This window comes from Mesoplodon mirus (assembly GCF_964341445.2).
Source record: "Mesoplodon mirus genome assembly, chromosome: 2".
Taxonomy (NCBI): Eukaryota; Metazoa; Chordata; class Mammalia; order Artiodactyla; family Ziphiidae; genus Mesoplodon; species Mesoplodon mirus.
The window spans coordinates 151,253,289-151,275,718 of NC_138977.1; the positions used below are offsets into that span (position 1 = coordinate 151,253,289).

Genomic DNA, 22,430 nt, shown 5'->3' on the forward strand with positions numbered 1-22,430 from the left:
TATTATTTTTCAAATAAGATTGAATTTTCAGAATAGTGTAATTTTTGATAAAAAGTAAAAAATGAAGAGTAGGTGGTTTTAAGTTTTAATTTATTGTTTAAATTAATAAAAAGATTAAGTTGTATAGCGGCTAATTTATTGGAGTACATTAATGCCAAGCAGCCTTTATAAAAGTCTTGACAAACATGGTACAAAAATAGTAAAATAAATAAATAAATAAAACCATTATTTTTCTTACTAAAGTTTCAATATCTTTTTCCCCTTAGGGTCGTCTCTTTTATACCTGCGATGGACCCAGAGCTGACCGATGTAAATATTTCAAGTGGCTTGAAGAAGTGACCCCAGGATATTTAACACAGGAAAAATCTCTACCTAGCATGGTTTTAAATGATATAAAAAGTATTGGCTTGTACTTAAGAAGTCAAAAGATACCCCTCTATGAGGAATGCCAGCTTTTGGTGAGGTATGTTTTATGGTGCCAAGTAATTGCCTCTAATTATATCAGAAAATAGTAACCTCACAGAATTATGATCAGTTTTCAAAGAGATTGAGATAGGAAGAATATCTAAAAGATAGAGTACCTCATTTTTTATGACTATAAAATGGGAATAATTCCCTAAAGCTATTTTTGGCCCCCTCTAAACATTGAGCGGTGTCAGCAATATCAGGATTACTGGCAGGAATGCCATTTTTCTAACCATTTTTACATATAATTCTAAGGGAAACCCTATCAAACAAATCACAAGAATAATTTTTATCAGCACAGGATAATACATATTGGTCATTCACAAGCCTGAACTACATAGTTTATAGGATGATAGAATGCTACTTTTTGGAAACATGTCTTACAAAAGTTGGATTACCCAAAAAGTAAATATAATGAGCATTTGCATGGTAATTTAATAATAACAGCATTTATTGGGAGCTTGTACATGCCAGGCACTTTTCTAAGCACTTTGCGTGTATTATTTCATTTAATCATCATAATTTATAAGAAATGGTAATATGATAATTTATTATTCCATTTTTACAGTTATAGAAACTGAAGTACCCTGTCTTTTAGATACTGTTCCTATCTCAATCTCTTTTAAAACTAATGATGTTTCTGTGAGGCTTGCTATTTTCTTCCTTTGACACAATGTATTTTTATTGTGTATATATGTATGAAAGTATATAAACATACACATTCCCTGGTTCTTTCCTCTTCATACTGTATTTTAAAGATTTAAAAAAAAAATTTGTACCTTCAAACTTCCAGTTATAAAATAAATAAGTCCTGCAGATGTAATGTATAGCATGGTGACTATAGTTAATATTACTTTACTGTATATTTGAAAATTGGTGAGAGAGTAAGAGCTCATTACAAGAAAAAATTTTTATTTGAAAAAAATTTTATACACGCAATGAGTTCTTCAGTGCTTTTTAAAAAAATTCAATTTATTTAAAAATAAAAACAGTTCACCCATTTTCTTCACAAGAAAAAAACTTTGTGTGGCAATGGATGTTAACCAGACTTATGCTGATACTTTCACAGTATATACATATATCAAATCATTATGTTGTACACCTGAAACTAATATAATGTTATATGTCAGTTATATCTCAATTCAAAAAAATCATACCTTAATATTCAAATTCACTTTTGTCTTTTACTCATTTTGCAGAAAAGGGTTTGATTTTCAAAGAAAACAGTATGGTAAACTGAAGAGGTTTACTACTGTAGATCCTGAATTTTATAATGAACCTAAGAGCAAACTTTATCTTAAGCTGAGTCGGAAGGAAAGTTCTTCGACTTACAGCAAAGGTAAGTTGATCTGATTATGTTGTGGCTGAGTCTAGCCTTGTATCTCAGTTACATACAGCCCTGTAAATTCTTTATATTAAAGAGATTTTTAAGAGTACAGTTTCATAGTACATATTGTGAATTATTGTATAATAAATTAGACCGTTTCTAAAAAGCATATTTTATTTTATTCCCCCCACCCCTAAAAAGCATATTTTAAATTTTAGTTTTTTTAAAAGCTTTATTATAGGCTACCAAAAACTGTTTAATTTTGGTTAAAGAGTCACACCAGTTTATTGGCATCATAAGTACACTGAATGAACTGTACCCTGAACCTAATATAAAGAATAAGCTGAAAATGTAATGAGTTTAGTGATACTTCTGTCATTGCTGCACAATATGACAACATTGGACCCCAAATTTTGTATATTTGGAAATAAAATCCTTAAAAATTTTTTTCTTTTTTTGGCTGCGTTTGGTCTTTGTTGCTGCGCACAGGGGCTACTCTTCATTGCAGTGCGCGGGCTACTCTTCATTGCAGTGCACGGGCTTCTCATTGCGGTGGCCTCTCTTATTGCGGAGCACGGGCTCTAGGTGCGCAGGCTCTGGTAGTTGTGGCACGCGGACTCAGTAGTTGTGGCTCGCAGGCTGTAGAGCGCAGGCTCATAAGTTGTGGTGCTCGGGCTTAGTTGCTCTGCAGCATGTGGGATCTTCCTGAACCAGGGCTCAAACCCCTGTCCCCTGCCTTGGCAGGCGGATTCTTAACCACTGCGCCACCAGGGAAGTCCCTAAGTTGGGTTAATTTTTATCTTTGGTTTCATGACCTACTCTTGTCATTGATCCTAACCTAGCATGCTTTTGTTATTTGATTAGTTATTTTAAATGATATAAGAAACTTTGAATCAACAAAGCAAAGCTAAATCTAGTACCTTATAGCTACCTACTTTTTTTTTTTTTTTTTGCGGTACGCGGGCTTCTCACTGTTGTGGTCTCTCCCGTTGCGGGGCACAGGCTCCAGACGCGCAGGCTCAGCGGTCACGGCTCACGGGCCTAGCCGCTCCGCGGCACGTGGGATCTTCCCAGACTGGGGCACGAACCCGTGTCCCCAGCATTGGCAGGCGGACTCTCAACCACTGTGCCACCAGGGAAGCCCCTTTTTTTAAAAAAATACATTTATTTATTTATTTTTGGCTGCGTTCGGTCTTAGTTGCAGTGCGTGGGCTTCTCACTGCAGTGGCTTCTCTTGTTGCGGAGCACAGGCTCTAGGTGCGTGGGCTCAGTAGTTGTGGCAAACGGGCTTAGTTGCTCCGCAGCATATGGGATCTTCCTGGACCAGGGCTCGAACTTGTGTCTCCTGCATTGGCAGATGGATTCTTAACCACTGCACCACCAGGGAAGCCCGGATGTAGTTTTCTTTAAACAACAAGTTTTTTCCTTCATACTCATAATGGGTCAAATAATATGTGATTAAGTTATATAATTATAATAGCAAATACAACTAGTATAAATAAGTTTTAGAACAAATGCAGTTGACTCTGTAAGTGTAAACTCCACTGATTGTAGAAATAGTGCATAGATATTCTGGAAAGCAGCCTACTAGCTATGAGTGCTCAGTGTATTATGGAGAAGAAAGGAGAACGTTAATTAATCTGGAACATATGTTAAGTGGAAGTCTGTTAAGAGAACTTGTATTCTATCCACGGATTGCCAACTTTATTTAAGCATAGAAACCTTTACATGGTGGAGCATCTTTTTTTTTTTTTTTCTTTTTCTTTTTTTTGCTGTACATGGGCCTCTCATTGTTGTGGCCTCTCCCGTTGCGGAGCACAGACTCCGGACGCGCAGGCTCAGCGGCCATGGCTCACGGGCCCAGCTGCTCCACGGCATGTGGGATCTTCCCGGACCGGGGCACGAACCTGTGTCCCCTGCATCGGCAGGCAGACTCTCAACCACTGCGCCACCAGGGAAGCCCGGAGCATCTTTTTAGACTAATATTCTACCTTGGGAAAATCAAATGTAGCTGTAAGAGAAAAATGAGTTAGATGTTGTCTTTGCTTTATTTACAGAGTTTTTTTAAAAATAATTATAAAGTAACTTTAAAAACATTAAACTAATTGAGTTAAAAACATGGAAATGAAGTGTTATGTGTTTGGGTCTCTGAGTAGAATCTTGTTGGTGATAATAACCAAGTTTGTTTTTTTTGAGAAATAATGTAGGACTGAGCATCAAAGAAATCCAAGGTAGCTTTGGATGGAGCATAGTTCTGAATCCTTTAAAAGTGTTTGTCTTTTCAGATGATCTTTGGGTGGTTTCAAAAACCCTAGACTTTGAATTGGATACTTTTATTGCATGTAGTACTTTCTTTGGTCCATCATCTATCAATGAGGTAGAGCTACTACCTTTGAAAGGTTATTTCCCTTCGAATTGGCCCACTAACAGTAAGTATTATTATGCCCATATTAATTTGTATTAAAAAAAGAATGAAAGACATGTGATACACTGTAAGCAAGAATGCTAACTTTGTGCGGGATTGTTTGATTAAAGCCAACAAAAAGCATCCACCTCTACTTCCTATTGTTGTGTACAGTATTCTTGAAATGTGTATGAAAGTTGAATATCTAAATATTTCTGCAGCTCAAGTCCTAGAGGGCTAACAATATAATAAAATCTTGACCCCTCACTTAAGTATTTTGTTAAAGTTGAATTTTACATGGTATATATCCGATTTCTAAAAATATAAATATTAAACATATAAATAAGAATTGTCTTAAATAATTTCTTATATCAAGTTCCAGTTCTTGATTTGTTTAATCCTCTTGGTTTATTATTCTAGTAGTATACATTCAGTAAACAAATCATTTATTTTTACATTGAGAGGGTCTTGTAGATTTTGCAAGAGATTTCGTGAGCAGTTGAGCAGGAGGTTATGATTTTTATTTGAGGCTGTTTTATCATCTGCCTTGAGAAATTCTTAATAAGACAGTAGGCTAATGAGCCTTACTTTTCTTTTAATAAAGGAAGCTTTAGTAAGGTGAATCCCTATCCAGTTCTATGAATCTGTATACTTCTCTATACATTTTGATCTCTGGAGTAATTTCTGATGGTCGAATTTGCTCCATATCTAATTAATACACAGCATTTAACGACCCATTTCAAATATTTCATAGACATTTTTTACTTGATTTTTTTTCTTTTAGAACTGAATAAACCTAGTCAACCAGTTTGAGTTCAATAAGAGCCTAATTAAGTGAACATTTGTCATTTTTTGAATGCATATTTTCATATTTGTTGCAGTTTCCTCACCAATAAAAGCATTCTAATTTTCTGCTTTCCATATATTCCTAAAAAATAATTGAGGAAGAAATGCAAGAAAATGTTAAAAAATTCCACAAACACTACTGTACAATGTATGCTGATTAAATCGAACTGGCTGTTAAGCAGTGTCACCACACCCTAACTCAAAACAGTTATTCTTATTCATTAACTGACATATGGAAGTCCAAATTTGATGTAAGTTATGCAATTTATAAAGTATGAATGAGCAGGTAGTATAGTGTAGTAATTTAATGGATAAAAGGACCTCTGCATGTCCTTAAGCGTTTATTTTATGTTGTGTGATTAATTCAGTAGCTGAACTCTGAGTTATGTGTACATTTAATAGATTTTTTTAATGGTTCATTTCATTTACATTAATGTTAATTTTCTGCATTCTGTCTACAGCAGTGGTCCATGCATTATTGGTTTGTAATGCTAGCACAGAGCTGACCACTTTGAAAAATATTCAGGACAACTTTAATCCAGCTACTCTACCTCTAACACAGTACCTGTTAACAATGTAAGTCATTATTTACCTTTGGGTCATTGGTATTAAAAAATGATGACTAATTGTAAATATGAAAATGTAATAAAAGTACATTACATAAATTTTTGCCAACAAAGTGTTAATTTTCTTTCAGGGATTATGAGGTTACTGTTTGTCAGTGGTTCAAAAGAGAAAGGGGAATACACATCATTTCCCAACAATCCACCCATTCATCTATCTGTTTATTTATTTATTGTGGTAGACTCTAGTAAGGGTTACTGCAAATTTTTTTCCTTTGTCAAGGAATAATTTCCTAAGGATCTTTTGAGTGTTATTTATTTATTTATCTGTACTTTTATGCTACAAATTATTTAAAATTTAAAACATTTAAAATTATGCAACATTTTACAGCTTGAATCCAGTATATATATTGATACTAATTTTATTCTTGACATAACCTATATCTCATTTTTAATTTCTCAAGCACCATGACCCTTTTTTAAAAATTGGGAGCAACATTATATTGAATTCACTAAAATGATAGAAAAAGTCTAGTTTCTAATTTGTAATATTATGATCTAACTTGTGGTATTTCATTTTTTTCACCATAATAAAGTCCTAGGTAAGAAAAATAAATATCCTTATCCATTATGTCATTTATCTACTTTGAAAGGAATGCAGTCTTTTTTTTTTTTAATTTTATTTTTGGCTGCTTTGGGTCTTCATTGCTGTGTGCCAGCTTTCCCTAGTTGCATGAGCGGGGGCTACTCTTTGTTGTGGTGTGTGGGCATCTCATCGCAGTGGCTTTTCTTGTTGCAGAGCACGGGCTCTAGGCACATGGGCTTCAGTGGTTGTGGCTCACGGGCTCAGTGGTTGTGACTCGCGGGCTCTAGAGCACAGGCTCAGTAGTTGTGGTGCACGGGCTTAGTTGCTCCGTGGCATGTGGGATCTTCCCAGACCAGGGCTCGAACCCTTGTCCCCTGCATTGGCAGGTGGATTCTTAACCACTGTGCCACCAGCAAAGCCCAGGAATTCACTCTTAATAGAAATAGAAATAAAACCAGTTCATTGCAGTTTTACCTTAAATGGAGGCTATATTAATTATCTAAGTCGGTTTTGTTTAATAGAACTTGGGCTTTAAGTCAGTATACGACTTATTAGCTGTGTGCTTTGGGGGAAAATTGTTAATATTTCTGTACCTCTATTTGGGATAATTAACTACTTAGTACTGTTGTGAAGATTGCATCAAGTAACATGTAAAATGCTTAGTATAATGCCAGCACATAGTAGGTTTTCAACAAATGTTAGTTCTCTTCCACCTTCTTCCAAATTGGGATATATGTTTATTTGTGTCTCCAAAAAAATGTTTGCTGTGATGCTTATAAAGTGAAGGCTAAGTTATGACTAGGTCTACTCACCTATTTCAAAAGCCTCTCATTTAAAAAAATTTTCATTTGCTTAGGTCTTCATCAACTACAGTGAGCAACAAGAGAGTCAATAAGAGAAAATTTATCCCACCAGCCTTCTCAAATATCAGCACAAAATTTGAACTACTCAGTATAGGAGCAACATTGCAGTTAGCTAGTGAGTTAATTCAGGCACACAAGTTAAACAAGGATCAAGCTACAGCTCTAATTCAGATAGCTCAAATGATGGCATCACATGAAAGTGTTGAAGAAGTGAAGGAACTGGGAATTCATACCCTCCCTATCACGATCATACATGGTAAGAAGCAAGAAAAGAAAACGGTTCTAGTAATTACATTGTCATATAAGCTTTTGTAACTCAATCTGCTCGGTTGTAATTTCCTAGTCAGACAAGATTCCAGAATAACTACATTTTTCAAATCTGGACCCATTTTAGTAAACTATTAGATGAGAGCAGAACTGACCACCCTAAAAGGGAGAATAGGCAGCATATCTGATGAATGGGTAGCATTATACTCTCATTATCAAAGTATCCAGATTTGATCTAGACATCTACGTGTTGCTCTCTATTAATTCCTAGTCAGCTCACCCTTCATCCTTCATAGTAGCTATTCCAAACCTTCATCCTTCCCATAATACCATCCTTGCCCCTGCCCCACTCTCTCTCTCTGAAATTGATGTTGCTTCTAAAATAGGAAATGGAGGTCATTAACAGAAACTCCTTTCAATGTCCTGCCTTCCTTTTCCAACTTACCTAAGTATGGACCTATTCTTACTCTTCTGGTTCTGTCTCAGTGAAGGATCTTTACTTTCTCCTCTTCAGAGCTACTACTTTTATCTGGAATCTGTTCCCTCTTTAACTTATTTCCTCTCACAGACCTTTTCCCCGAAGCTGATCCTACTTTTCGTCCTATTTTGAGGATTTGCTTCGCATCCACTCTGTTGACCAAGCTAGACACTTGGAAGTCATCCTAGATTATTTTTCTCCCTAGATTAAGTGACTTTCTCTTAATACTCTTCCATCTCTCTGTTTCTCACCCCTCATCAGATCAGTCACTGAGATGTCCCTTCTAGTTTGTACCCACTTTTCATATTGATTCTCTCTCCTCGCCAGCTCATTTGCACCTCCTCAATCCAAGCCTTCATCATGCCTCCTTATTATAGCCTAGTTGGTGAGACTACTCTGTAAAATGGGGTTTGATAATAGCATCTGTCTCATAGGTTTGGAGGATTAAATGAGTTAACATAAATAAAGGGCTTAGAGTGGTGTCTGGCACATGGGAGGCACTTAGTAAAGTTAGCATGTATTATTGTTATGATCATCTCACACAGCTTTCTAATTGACCTACCTTTAGTTTTACCTTCCTTCATATTTTCACTCAAGTAGTTTTTCTAAAAAAGAGTCTGATTTAGTTCCATTACTTAAAATCCTTCATTTATTTCCCCTGGTCTTTAAGATAAAATTCAAACTTTTAGCCATAGCAAGCAGAACTCTTGTGATTTATCCCCTTGCCTACCTTGTGAGACAGCCTCATCTCTTGCCTATTTGCTATAGGCTGTATGGAAATACTTGTCAGCTATGTGCTTTGTCATGCCTCTGCCTAGAATGACCCTCTCTTTAACAGGATATCTTATCCTGGAAGATTTAGTTCTGTTACTCTTTTTATTTTTAGGAAGCATTCCCATGTCCACCAAAGCAAAGAGAAATTTTCTTTCTCTGATACCAATAATGTTACTTACCATATTGTTTTATCATTGTTCTTTGCTTGTCTATCTTCCTAAGTAGACTATGGTCTCATTAAATATGGAGGTCTTTTGAATAGTTATCTATGTATTTATCCCTTGTCCTAATTAAGCACATAGTGAGCACTCAGTTAATATTTTTTAATAAATTACTTAAATGAAGGAGAGAGGGATGAAATATTTCTTGTGCTTTTCAGAAATTTATTTATGATATTGCCTTTATTTTTTTCCCTTTCAAAATAATTAGGTGTTTTTGGAGCAGGAAAGAGTTATTTGCTGGCAGTGGTGATTTTGTTTTTTGTGCAGCTATTTGAAAAGAGTGAAGCTCTTACAGTTGGAAATTCAAGACCATGGAAACTTTTGATTTCTTCTTCTACTAATGTAGCTGTTGACAGAGTACTTCTTGGGTAGGTATCACAGGTATATTTCAGTACCTAATGTTTTAGGTTATTGTTGAGAGAGGTAGATCACCATAGGCCCTGAGTGTCCATGCACATTTTTCCTGGGTATGCCAGACATGCAAGGCCTTTATCGCTGACTCAAGAACCAGCATCCATGAAACAGTAACAGGCTAACTTATTAGTTGCTCGTGTAAAAATTTGAGTCCAGCCCAGAACGTGTATTGTTGGGGGAGGAATCTACCGTGCAAGGCCCTGACCACTCTTACTCAGCACATTTCTTAGGGTTGTGTCTGCAGTGAGCAACCTTGACTGATGAGGTAGTATCTCCCTCCAGGACAAAGAGCAGGGTTACTTACTGCTTGTTATAAAAATAGTGGATTCCCAAGCTCAGTGTTCCTTTCCTACAACTCAATCCACTGCAGTGCAGGCATCCATCTGGATTCTCTGTGTCTCCTCATAGGACATGGGGACCAAGGGAAACCACAGTAGATATGTTGGTGCTTATGCTGCTTCCTGTACCATAAGTAAAAGTCCTTTGTCTCTGACCCAGGAGCTTTGGGTTGTTACCTTGGAAGTAGGCTAAAATTGCAAAACCAAGTCATGGGTTATTCTCTTATCCACCTGCCTATATGAACAAATAATAGTAAAATAGCTGAACAGTTTGATTAAATTATGTTTTTGGTTTCAATAAGAGGGATCTACCTTTAGTTTTACCTTTATCCCATCCCTGTACCAAAATTGTCAGGTTTTGTATTTGATTTTATCCTACTTACAGACTAATAAGTTAGCCTGTTGCTGTTTCATGGAAGGCAATAGCACAATCTGTTTTACAGGTGTAAAATTTTTGTGTAAATTTTATTAAAAATTGGGACTTCCTTGGTGGTCCAGTGGTTAAGACTCGGCGCTTCCACTGCATGGGGCAGGTTTGATCCCTGGTTGGGGAACTAAGATTCTTCATGCCGCGGTGTGGCCAAAAAAAAATGCAAAGAAAGTATTATGTAATGTTTTATCAATATTCCAGTGTTTAAATATCTGAATTTCACATAAATGATAAAGTTTGATTAGGAGAAATAATCTGTTATTTATAAGTGTAGACTTTTTAAAAATTAACTTTTATAATTACCTAAGTTAATGCTTATGGCAGAAAATATGCAGACAGTACAGATTATATTTTATTATATTTCTTTACAGACTTTTAATACCTATACACACACTCATTTTGTTTTCCAAACTTAGTATTCAACAGTATATATTGTTTTGTGTCCTGCCTTTTTTTTTTTTTTCGGTACGTGGGCCTCTCACTGTTGCGGCCTCTCCCGTTGCAGAGCACAGGCTCCGGACGCGCAGGCTCAGCGGCCATGGCTCACGGGCCCAGCCGCTTCACGGCATGTGGGATCTTCCCAGACCGGGGTACAAACCCCTGTCCTCTGCATCGGTAGGCGGACTCTGAACCACGGCGCCACCAGGGAAGCCCTGTCCTGCTTTTTTTTTACTCAGTGATTATTTCTCTATGGTATTAAAGCTTAGAAACCAAAATTTTTCATAGCTCTATATATTTTTTTTTTTCCCAGTACGCGGGCCTCTCACTGCCGTGGCCTCTCCCGTTGCGGAGCACAGGCTCCGGACGCGCAAGCTCAGCGGCCATGGCTCACGGGCCCAGCTGCCCCGCGGCATGTGGGATCCTCCTGGACGGGGGCACGAACCTGCCTCCCCCGCACTGGCAGGCAGACTCCCAACCACTGCGCCACCAGGGAGGCCCTATAGCTCTATTTTTTTTTTTTTTTTTTATTTAAGTCTAATTTTGACATTTGGTATGAAGTAAGTGTCCAGGCTCACTTTTTTTCATATGTATATCCAACTGTTTGGGCACCATTTTTTTTATAGCTCTATTAAATGCAATGGTTTTCTTATACAATAAGCAATTTTTGATCAGTAAGTTCTTACCAGATTTTTGCCACTATAAATAATATTGCAACCAAGTTCCTTAAACATAAATCTTGGTCTCCATTTCTTATTCTTTCCTGAAGAAGAAGTCCTAGGCCTAGAATAAAAGATATGAACATTTTTAAGCTTCTTAATATAGTTTGCAAGATTGCCCTCCAGGAAGGCTTTACCTGTGTGTACTCTACTGAGTAATCGAAAACAGTGGCTGAGGACATTTTTGATTCAAGATAATGACAAGTTACCTGGAGACTAAACAGCAAAGAACTTTAGATTGCTTAGCCTAAGATTAAAATTTAACTGTAGACTGTTAGAAAAGAAAAATCAAGAAGCTAGAAAAGTACTAACTACTGAAAAGTAACAAAAAACACGTAGAAGAGATTCTTTAGGGCTGTAATGAGTATTAAACAAGATAAGGTATGTTAAGAAGCTAACACTCTTCCTACTAAATCTCGATGCTAAATATATGGTAGCTATTGCTTTCCATATTATGTCTTTAGGGGCAACTTTGTTTTTTTGTAGTTTTGTTTTGTTTTTTGCGGTACGCGGGCCTCTCACTGTTGTGGCCTCTCCCACTGCGCCACCAGGGAAGCCCTGTTTTTTTGTAGTTTTTGTTTTTCTTTTTGGCTGCGCGACTTTTGGGATCTTAGTTCCCTGACCAGGGATTGAACCTGGGCCACAGCAGTGAGCCAAGTCCTAATCACAGGACCGCCAGGGAATTCCCAGGGCAATTTTACTTGTGATAAATTCTAACATAAATATTTTATGAACGTTTCATGAGCCCTCAACATAAGATGATATATATTTTTGGGCTTCCCTGGTGGTGCAGTGGTTAGGAATCCGCCTACCAATACAGGGGATACAGGTTTGAGCCCTGGTCTGGGAAGATCCCACATGCTGTGGAGCAAATGAGCCCATGGGCCACAACTACTGAGCTGGTGCTCTGGATCCTGCGAGCCACAACTACTGAGCCCACATGCCACAACTGCTGAAGCCCGCATGCCTAGAGCCCATGCTCCACTACGGGCGAGGCCACCACAGTGAGAGGCCCGCGCACTGCAGCAAGGAGTGGCCCCCGCTTGTCGCAGCTGGGGAGGGCCTGTGCACAGCAACGAAGACCCAATGCAGCCAAAAATAAATAAATAAATAAAGTTAAAATAAAAGAAAATAAAGGCATGCTTTAAAAAAAAAGATAGGCTTCCTTGGTGGCGTAGTGGTTGAGAGTCCGCCTGCCGATGCAGGGGACATGGGTTCGTGCCCCGGTCCAGGAGGATCCCATGTGCTGCGGAGCGGCTGGGCCCGTGAGCCATGGCCGTGAGCCTGCGCGTCCGGAGCCTGTGCTCCACAACAGGAGACAGCACAACAGTGAAAGGCCCGCGTACCGCAAAAAAAAAAAAAAAGATAATATTTTTTAAATTCTCTGAAACACGTTTTATAAAAAAGTCAACTACATTATATTTACTTTGAGTTTAGCCATTTCACATTGAACTACATAATATAAAATATACTGTTATGCAAAGTTAATTTTAATAATGTAAATATTATGTGAAACTTTTAGATTCCATTTTCTAAATAATCAGAATCTATTTTGCCCTGTTTTCTTTAAAGGCTTCTTAGTCTTGGATTTGAAAAGTTTGTCAGGGTTGGGAGTGTCAGGAAGATTGCCAAGCCAGTTTTACCTTACAGGTAAGAATGCTAAATTCCAGAAGTCACAGAATGTTCACAGAAGTATAATTTTGTATAAGTCTTACCTTAAATCTGGTTTCTGAAGAAGACTAGAGAAAGCTGTATCTTTTTTCTTGGTGTTAATTTAGGAAATCTGTATTTTACTTTTTTGTGATGCTGTGAAAATGGAATCAAAGGGTATTCTTTTATGTAATTCTTTTTTAAGTTTGCATGCTGGCTCAGAAAATGAAAATGAACAATTAAAAGAACTACATGCACTCATGAAGGAAGACCTGACTCCTGTGGAAAGAGTCTATGTGAGGAAAAGTATTGAGCAGCATAAACTGGGGACCAATAAAACCCTGCTGAAGCAGGTGAGGGGAAACAGCTTCAGTTTGTCTGTTTATTTAATTTATATATACGATTCAGATCCGTTTTATTCCTGTTGATAGGAGTATTATTCCTATTTATTTCCCTTAAATAAAACAAATGACTGTGAGCTCAGATTCAACTGAAGTGTGCCTGTCTATCCAGTGCACGTTTTATTTTATTGCAAAGCGTTCTTCAAATTTGTGAACACATCCAACTCTCCATGACAGAGTCATCTTTTCTCTTTCTCCCTATATGTATATCTTTTTATAGGCTTAAGGGGAAAGTGAAGAGGTGGGAATAGATTCCTGGGAAGTTAAACGAAACTTGGCTTTTTTCTAGGAGAAACAGAGGAAGAGAAAGTCTGACACTGGGCAAAATATCCAAGTTCATTTTTATCTTTGGTGCTTTCCTAGAAAACCAATCCTTTCAGGGTCTGTCTGATATCTATCCTAAGAATCTAGGAGGCTCAGACACAATCCCAGGTATTGGGAACCAACACTGGACACATAGCGTCTCCGGCTGCAACAAGTAGCATCATCTCCTTCATCAAGTTCTGATCCAGGCCAGTCTGGGCATCAGCTGGGAGGAGAGAAAGAAGTCATTTAGTAGCTTTCTCCTGTGAAAGGAGAGCCTGGGGGAAAGAAAAGGGAGTGGAGGAAAAGAGGGTTGTTGGCTTGTTGGACAATGTGGACATGGGTCCACTTTTTCTGCGAGAGATTTAGGGTAGTCAACCTGTTTGGGACCCTGTTTTGGTCAGCTATTGCTGAAATAATGTTGCTTAACAAACAAAATCTCAATAATTTAAGACAACAAACTTAACAACTCTACAGGTCAGTTGGTGTGGGTCAAGCCTCTCGTTGTGAGAACAGTTGTCTGTGGCATGATGCCCCTCTCCTGACAGACAGCAGAAGTGCAAGAGGGCAGGCAAGATCATACAAATACATGTAAAGCTTCTTTTTTTCTTTTTATTTATTTATTTATTTATTTATTTTTATTAGTTTCTGCTTTATAGCAAAGTGAATCAGTCACACATATACATCTGTTCCCGTGTAAAGCTTCTGTTCACAGCATGTCAGCTAACATTCCATTGCTATAACAGGTCATATGGCCAAGCCCGACATCAGGGGGCAGGGAAGTATACTCCACCTACTTCTGTGGTGGGAGGCACTGCAGAGGCACGCAGCAAAGGGTGTGGATGAGTAATGCTGTCACGGGGAAGGAGGGAATTGTAAATAATAATCTACAAGTTTGGGTTCTAGAAGTCCTCGGAAGCCTTCAGACCAGCTTTTTATTATCTGAGTTATAGACTTACCTTGCCTCTCTTCTCCCCAACCAAATCCAGAGGGGCTTAGTTTGACTACATTCAATTAATGCCAATTAGTCATTTATGTAAACTACTTACCATTTTATATCCTTATCCAGCATATTGATATGTAAGATTAATTATTAATGGTTTCTTTGATACCTTTCTAAGTGAAAGCCCGGTTTACTATAAACTATTGCTCATTGGTATCAACTGTTCATAAATAAAACTCTTAGAGGAATTTCCATTTCTTATGTGGGAATGATGAAAATGTAAAGTGGCCCATGATTTCTGATTGCCAGTGATTAAATTAGGACCTGCTCATTTCTGATTTTAGCCTGTAAGTTCTTTGGTAAATATATTCTCTTAATTTGTTTAATAGTTGTTAATGAATAACATTCTTACTGTAATAAAGGTCCGAGTAGTTGGAGTTACCTGTGCAGCCTGCCCATTCCCATGCATGAATGATCTTAAATTTCCTGTGGCTGTCCTGGATGAGTGTAGTCAAATCACAGAACCGGCTTCACTCCTTCCCATTGCAAGGTAACCTAAAAAGTTCTTTTCCAAAGATGCTCAGATGTTACAATTATTTCAAACATTTCCTCAGTTCAAACTCTTCCCAAACTTTTGTGAAAATTCCTAACAACGCAAGTACTAAACTGATTTTTTGAAAGAATCCAGAGGGAAATTTGAGGGAGGGGTTAATGTATCAAAATTTTGTTAGATCACAGTTGAGGCAGTTGGATCACGTACTTGGATCACAGTTTAGACATTCTTAAAGCCTTGAAAGTTCTAGTGCTAGGATTCTACTAGAACATTGCAGACTTCTCAACCAGACTAAGGTGCCTCTTTAGTCATAGTTTAAGAACCTAACTCTACTGAAGAATGTTCTTTAGTTCCTTACCTTGATATAATTCCAGTGTTTAGGTTCTGAAAATATTTTTTAGATTATGAAAGTAGATAAAGTAAAGAAAAATAAGTTGAAAATGAAAATTTGTCTACTAAAATTTAGGAAACTATGAAATCTTCTAAGGTGTCTCAGCCAATTGAAACACTGTGCTTTCAAAGCATCTCTTATTGAGGAATCCTAAAGGTAGGAAGGAGTACTAGACCAGATTCAGTAGGCTTCAGTCCTAGGCCTTGTTCTGTCCCCCTTGTTGTTCCGTTTTCTTTCTTCTTTATAGTAAATATTTAATCTTCTGATTTCCAGTTTGTAAGTGTTGAAAATGCACAAGAAAGATTTTACTTCACAAGTACTTTTATGTTAATATATTTTGATTCAATATATATGGCAATAAATCTCCACACATCATAACCAAAAGTATGTTTTTTTCCCCTTAAAAAATGGGGATGTAACATTAACAACCACTGTAAAATAAAGCACACAATTATTTTGGTGAATTTACAGTTCTTTTTTCCCAGGTGTAAGGATGAGGGAGTAGGGCATCCACTGTCACGATCTGCCCGGGACTTGGGAGGTTCCGGCATCATGGGGTCTTCAGTGTTTAAACTGGGACAGTCCTGGGCAAACCAGAATGAGTTGGTCACCCTACTCAGGAGCCAGGCATGGAGAAAGTAAGGCCCTGCATGGGAGGGTGGAGGGTTAATACTGTGGAACACCTACTGTCTACAACACATTACATACTTTATTAAGTCCTTACAACAGCCATGCATGGTATTAGTATATCAAGGTTACTGATAAGAATAGTGAAGCTGTAGAGATTAAATAACTTGCTGTGTCCACACAATATAACAAACAGAGCTAAAATTTGGATATAGGTTTTTCTTCAAAACTTGGACTTTTCCCCACTATATTCTATTCCTATTTAGAAAGACATTTTACCCCTGAGAGCCTAATTTGCTTCATCTCTAAAACAAGAGTTTAAGGCAGATGACTTCTAAGAACGTTTCTAAGTTTACAGATTCTAAAAATCATTGTTTCTCAAAGTGTGTTCTGTGAAATACTAAGTCCTTGCAGAGGCAGGGGACACTTACTAGGTTTTATGTGGAAAAAAGTAAAGTTATGTAAAGGATTCTTTACTGCACAACTTTTGAAAGCCTTTTAATACACTTATTATCACTGTTAAGCCTTGTTAGTTCTGAGAACGTGTCATGGTATTCAAATTCTTTGAAATACATTTTAGAAAATAGTGCAGTAAATGATGTTAATGCATGTTTCTCTCATTGCTTAGATTAATTTTTAGAATTCTGTTTTTAGGTTTGAGTGTGAAAAGCTGATTCTTGTTGGAGATCCCAAACAGCTCCCTCCTACTATTCAGGGTTCTGATGCAGCTCATGAAAATGGATTGGAACAAACTCTTTTTGATCGACTTTGCTTAATGGTACTACTGCTAAATTCATACAGAACTATCATTTATTGATTATACACTGTGTAGGTTGATAGAAAGTGAAAATATTAGAAGAACAAGTCCTTGCCCTAGAATTATTTTAATTGGAATTGTTTAGAAAGTACTCATCTTAAAGATAAGTTGAACCCTAATAATTTAAGAATGAAATGAATCTTTTCCCTGTGTACTTTCGTAGTGGTTAGTAAGTATATTGATTTTGCTGTAAAATAAAAAAAATCGATACGTCTGTTATCCATGTCCCCTATTGTAGAGCTGTTGTAGTATTCTACTTCACATTTTTTTAAAGAATTATTAATATAGTCTTAAGTTGAGGTGACATTCACGTAACGTAAAATTAACCATTTTATAATTGCTGCCATTTAGAGGCTCATTCTTCCATTTTTTTTCACTGGGATGGATGCAGATTTGGGGGGCCTGGGTTTATACATTTTGGAGTTCACTTTCAATGATGCAAAAATTAAAATTCAAAAGTGAATATTTATTTAAATGTGGAAAGTAATCATAACCAACAATAAATTTTACAAATCATCCCCCCCCAAATTAACCATTTTAAATGAATAGTTCAGTGGCATTCTAGTACATCCACAATGCTGTGCAACCTCTGTCTAGTTCCAAAACATTTTCATCCCCCCAAAATAAAAGTACCCATTTAGCAGTTACTCTGTATTCCCTCCCTCCAGCCCCTGGCAAGCACCAGTCTGCTTTCAGTCTGTATGGATTTATCTTTTCTGTATTTCATATCATACGGTCTTATAATTTTCGTATCATACAGCTTGAAATCATACAATATGTGACCTTTTGTGTCTGGCTTCTTTCACTTAGCACGACATTTTTGAGGTTTATCCACACTGGCAGCATGTAACAGTACTTTTACTTTTTTTTTTTTTTAAGTACATTTACAATGTAGTGCAACCATTACCCTATCCTTTTCCAGAACTTTTTCATCAACCCAACAGAAACTTTGTACCTATTAAACAATAATTCCTCATTCCCCTCTCCCCTGAGCCCCTGGTGACCCCTATTCTACTTTTGGTCTCTATATTTGCCTACTACAGGTGCTTCATATAAGTAGAATCATACAATATTTTCCCTTTTATGTCTGGCTTTATTTACTGAGCATAATGTTTTCACAGTTTGTCCATGTTTTAGTATGTGTCAGAATTTTATTCCTTGTTAAGGCTAAATAATAGTCCATCGTTTTATGTGTACACCACATTTTAGTTATCCACTCATCTGTTGATGGACATTGGGGTTGTTTCCGCCCTTCAGCTATTGTGAATAATGCTGTTAGGAAAATTGGTATCAATTATCTGTTCAAGTCTCTGCTTTCAGTTTTTTTGAGTATACACCCAGAAGTGCAACTGCTGGATCTGATGGTAATTCTATGTTTAACTTTTGAGAAACTGCCAAACTCTTTTCCATAGCTGCTGCTCCATTTTACATTCCCAATAGCAATGTACAAGGGTTCTCATTTCTTCACATCTTCACCAACGCTTGTTATTTTTCAATTTTTAAAATAACAGCTATCTTAATGGGTATAAAGTAGTATCTCACTGTGGTTTCCCTAATGTCTAATCATGTTGAGCATCTTTTTATGCACTTATCTTTGGAAAAATGCCTATTCAAGCCCTTTGCCTATTTTTGAATTGGGTTGTTTGTTGTGTTGTTGAGTTGTAGGAGTTCTTTATATATTTTGGATATTAATCCCTTATCAGATATATGATTTGCAAATATTTTCTTCCATTTGGTGGGCTGTCTTTTCACAAATTTATGCCCTAAAAGAGTACTGGGGATTGATTTTTTTCCTCACATATTTCTCCCCCATAGAAGATCCTTTGTCCATGTGATCACTAATCCTGCATTTTATTACATATTATTAGAGTGCCTTGTAACTACTCAAAATGTTCAAACAATATTACAGAACATTTTGCGAATAAAGAAAGAACATACTCAAGGAAAGCCCTGAAGTAGATGGGAGTTGGTTTATGATGTATTAAGAAAATCTGAAACTTCTTTGAAGATTCAGAATGAAAAATGGCTTGTACCTAAGGAGGATAGTTAATGAGTTATCAACAACAGTTTCTAATTTTTTAAAAGATTTATTTTCAATTTAGTGTTAGGCCAATTCCATATAGATTATGAAAGCATGATGTTAGGTACCATATCTATTAGATAGTCTAAGATTTGTTTATATTTTATAATTTTCTGGTATAAAAAGTTTACTATAAAAATATTTTTAGTAAATTCAAAAAAATTCTTTTTATTCATTTTATCATGGTTGTAATTAATTTACTAAGAGCACAATATGGCAGTATTTTTAAACTTTAAAATATTATTGTGGATTTTTTTTCACTAAGAAAAAAAATGCTGTTTTAATTCCTTATTTTTCTGCACTTAAATTTCTTAGGGTCACAAACCAGTTCTATTGAGAACCCAGTACCGTTGTCACCCTACAATCAGTGCTATTGCTAATGATCTGTTTTATGAAGGAAACCTCATGAATGGTGTGTCAGAAACAGAGAGGAGCCCTTTATTGGAATGGCTCCCAACCCTGTGTTTCTATAATGTTAAAGGACTGGAACAGGTAAATGACATTAGTGTTGATAAGAGTCAACACAGTTTAGTTTCCTGTTTTAATTTTATTGTTGTTGTCGGATGCTTTTCATGGTCTTTCTGTAGTGTTTCTGGGAAATGTAATTTAGGTTCTGTTTCTTATTCCAGATTGAAAGAGATAACAGCTTTCATAATGTGGCAGAAGCTGCTTTTACACTCAAGCTGATCCAATCACTGATTGCAAGTGGAATAGCGGGCTCTATGATTGGGGTGATAACATTATACAAATCCCAAATGTACAAGGTTTGTATTACCTATTATGATATTTATCGTTATTAAATATTATAATTTCATAATATTTTTATTACATTTGTAGTAGTTTGGTTTGTGTTGGTTTGGTGCTAGAAAAACTTTGGGGACTGTTGTTAATATATTAAAAAAGCAGCATTCAGACTTTTGTCTAGTCTGGCTGTTTTTCTGTATAATTAAATGTAAACCTAACAAGGTTTAATTGAATTCAGTTTACAGCTGTTGGGGCAAAAATGCAAATAAACAAATTAGAGGGAAGGAACTATGGTATATGCTTTGTGTTTTGGGACAGATAGGATTGAATCTGTTTTCCAAAATGTTCTTTCATTATTATTACATTTTATCAGTAAATCAAAGATAGATACCAGATATTAACCTACACACAAGCCAGTTACTTCTAACTAGTTTTCATTTATATTTATTTATTTTTAGTATTTTTCATTTGTTTCATTTAGTTTATCAGCTCTAAGTTAGCATATCTAAATAAGTTTCCTAGCAAAAGATAAATCATCACTTTGATTTTGTTTCATAACTTTCATTATCATTAGTTATTTATCATTTCAGAAATTAGCCAAATCTCTGTGAGTAATAAAAAAGAAAATGAAAATTACCCACTTTTAGTTAAATGATGATGGCTGCTGTGGGTAGGTTGAGAGGTGTAGGTTCTTCATGACGTCTGCACCACATGAGCCTTGTCTTCTTTCCTCCACAGCTCTGTCATTTACTCAGTGCTGTGGACTTTGAACATCCTGATATGAAAGCTGTGCAGGTGTCCACAGTAGATGCTTTTCAGGGAGCTGAAAAGGAGATCATTATTCTGTCTTGCGTAAGGACCAGACAAGTAGGATTTATTGATTCAGAAAAAAGAATGAATGTTGCATTGACCAGAGGAAGGAGGCATTTGTTGATTGTAGGAAATTTAGCCTGTCTGAGGAAAAATCGACTATGGGGGCGTGTGATCCAACACTGTGAAGGTAAAATAAAAATGTATTTAATTCAAGCATTTTGAATTAAAACTGACTTTTGGGTTAGTGCTTGGGGTGGTTCAGATAGGAACAGCTCTGAATTTGCCACTATGGGAGATGAGTGAAATGATAATATGGAAACTACTGTAAAGTATAGTTGTCTCATGTTTTGTATCTTTCTAAGGGAGGGAAGATGGATTGCAACACGCAAGCCAGTATGAACCACAGCTGAACCATCTCCTTAAAGATTATTTTGAAAAACAAGCAGAAGAAAAACATAAGAAAAAGAGTGAAAAAGATAAATCTAAAGATAAATCTTATTCGCAAAAAGACATGATATAGTTTGCATTTATATAATTTCAAATTCATTTTACACTATACATTTGTATATTTTTATTACCCCAAACCCATTATTGAAATAAAAGATATTTAAACAAAAGTAAGTAAACATATGTAAAATTTTTTTTTTTTTTGCTCTTCAGAAAAAGTATAGTTACTTATATTAAGATAGGCAGGGCCTCCCTGGTGGCGCAGTGGTTGAGAGTCCGCCTGCCGATGCAGGGGATATGGGTTCGTGCCCCGGTCTGGGAGGATCCCATATGCCGCGGAGCGGCTGGGCCCGTGAGCCATGGCCGCTGGGCCTGCGCATCCGGAGCCTGTGCTCCGCAACGGGGGAGGCCACAACAGTGAGAGGCCCGCATACCGCAAAAAAAAAAAAAAAAAAAAAAAAAAAAAAAAAAAAAAGATAGATAGGCAGATGTTGAAAGTAATACAAAATCTCACTAATAAAAATAATTTTTTTTTTCTAAAAATTATGGCTTCTGTTTGCTAAAGAAATGAATTTTACAAGGAGCAGGAAAAAGCCTTTATGGGGAATACCAATGTTACTTCAAAAATAAGTGAATATCTCAAAAGCTCATCTGTTAAAACATGTCTACACAGTTATACCAACACACTCCTTTCTGAACTACAGCTCTAGCTGAATCTTTTAAAAATAATTATAATGCCCTGTCATTTTATAACTAAAAACATATTCACAATAAAACTTTTAAGCAGTACAAAAGAAAGAAGAAAAGTGAACTAAAAGTTCATTCCTGAAGACAGCAGTGCTCAAAACTGGCCATGACCCTGGTATAATAGGTGCTCAGTAAGTATCTGTTGGATGAATAAATGAATGAATGAATGGATGGATGAAAGACTCCCTTTGGCTCATTTCATTCTATAGTCTTTTTCCTGTGCATTTATTTGCATAGCAGTTATTGGTATATATAGTATATAATGGATTTTAAAATATTATAAAAAGAAAACATTCCCCTTATAGGAAATCTACAAAATACAGAAGAGTATACAATAGAAAATAAAAAGCACCTGGAGATTCACTACCCAGAGATAATAATTGCTAACATATTGCTTCAGTCTTTTTTCTATGCCTATATTCCATATGTAAATAAGTTAAACCATTTGTTGTATGATTTTTAGCCATTATTAACAAAGGAACATTTATTTATCCTACATGGGAAAATGGCAAGGGCTTGATAATAATTAATGCCAATGAAATATTTGTCTTTACAAATTAAAAACATTTTTTATGAGTGATTCGAGTCACTTAATATTTATTTTAAAGATGCAGAAAATTGCTTACTTGAATTACTTCACTGTAAAAACATGACCAGTCTACCTCTATGAAACTCTTCTTTTGTTTGGGGGAAAAATAAATCTAACGAAGAAACAAAAGTTGTAATTCTCCAAGCCTTGTCCACAATGTGTTAATGATTGCAACAGCATTTGCTCTTTTAA

The 22,430-nt window shown here is 36.3% G+C and overlaps 2 protein-coding genes across 9 annotated transcripts in view; one reads left to right on the forward strand and one right to left on the reverse strand.

Moving 5' to 3' along the window:
* The window catches only part of ZGRF1 (zinc finger GRF-type containing 1), a 72,321-nt gene extending 51,291 nt beyond the window's left edge, over positions 1 to 21,030 (forward strand). For 4 of the 5 annotated variants that reach the window (XM_082631047.1, XM_082631048.1, XM_082631050.1 and 1 more), the window contains 14 exons: positions 267 to 463; positions 1,665 to 1,804; positions 4,078 to 4,221; positions 5,504 to 5,618; positions 7,048 to 7,310; positions 9,003 to 9,162; positions 12,706 to 12,783; positions 12,989 to 13,136; positions 14,853 to 14,980; positions 16,656 to 16,779; positions 19,214 to 19,390; positions 19,528 to 19,662; positions 20,381 to 20,642; positions 20,818 to 21,030. In XM_082631047.1, the coding sequence (XP_082487173.1) occupies positions 267 to 463; positions 1,665 to 1,804; positions 4,078 to 4,221; positions 5,504 to 5,618; positions 7,048 to 7,310; positions 9,003 to 9,162; positions 12,706 to 12,783; positions 12,989 to 13,136; positions 14,853 to 14,980; positions 16,656 to 16,779; positions 19,214 to 19,390; positions 19,528 to 19,662; positions 20,381 to 20,642; positions 20,818 to 20,975 (2,229 nt within the window). In that variant the 3' untranslated portion in view covers positions 20,976 to 21,030. The remainder of the gene's footprint in view (positions 1 to 266; positions 464 to 1,664; positions 1,805 to 4,077; positions 4,222 to 5,503; positions 5,619 to 7,047; positions 7,311 to 9,002; positions 9,163 to 12,705; positions 12,784 to 12,988; positions 13,137 to 14,852; positions 14,981 to 16,655; positions 16,780 to 19,213; positions 19,391 to 19,527; positions 19,663 to 20,380; positions 20,643 to 20,817) is intronic. The other variant, XM_082631046.1, reaches the window with a different exon arrangement.
* Positions 14,994 to 22,430, reverse strand: part of LOC309809721 (uncharacterized protein) — a 39,581-nt gene continuing 32,144 nt past the window's right edge. Inside the window, exons 3-4 of one of the 4 annotated variants that reach the window (XR_014294896.1) lie at positions 20,284 to 20,465; positions 14,994 to 16,020 (exon numbers count right to left, since the gene is read on the reverse strand). The gene's annotated coding sequence lies outside the window, so the exon portion shown is untranslated. Of the gene's footprint in view, positions 16,021 to 20,283; positions 20,466 to 20,551; positions 20,635 to 22,430 lie in introns of those variants that run through there. The other 3 variants (XM_082631110.1, XM_082631112.1, XM_082631111.1) reach the window with 3 other exon arrangements.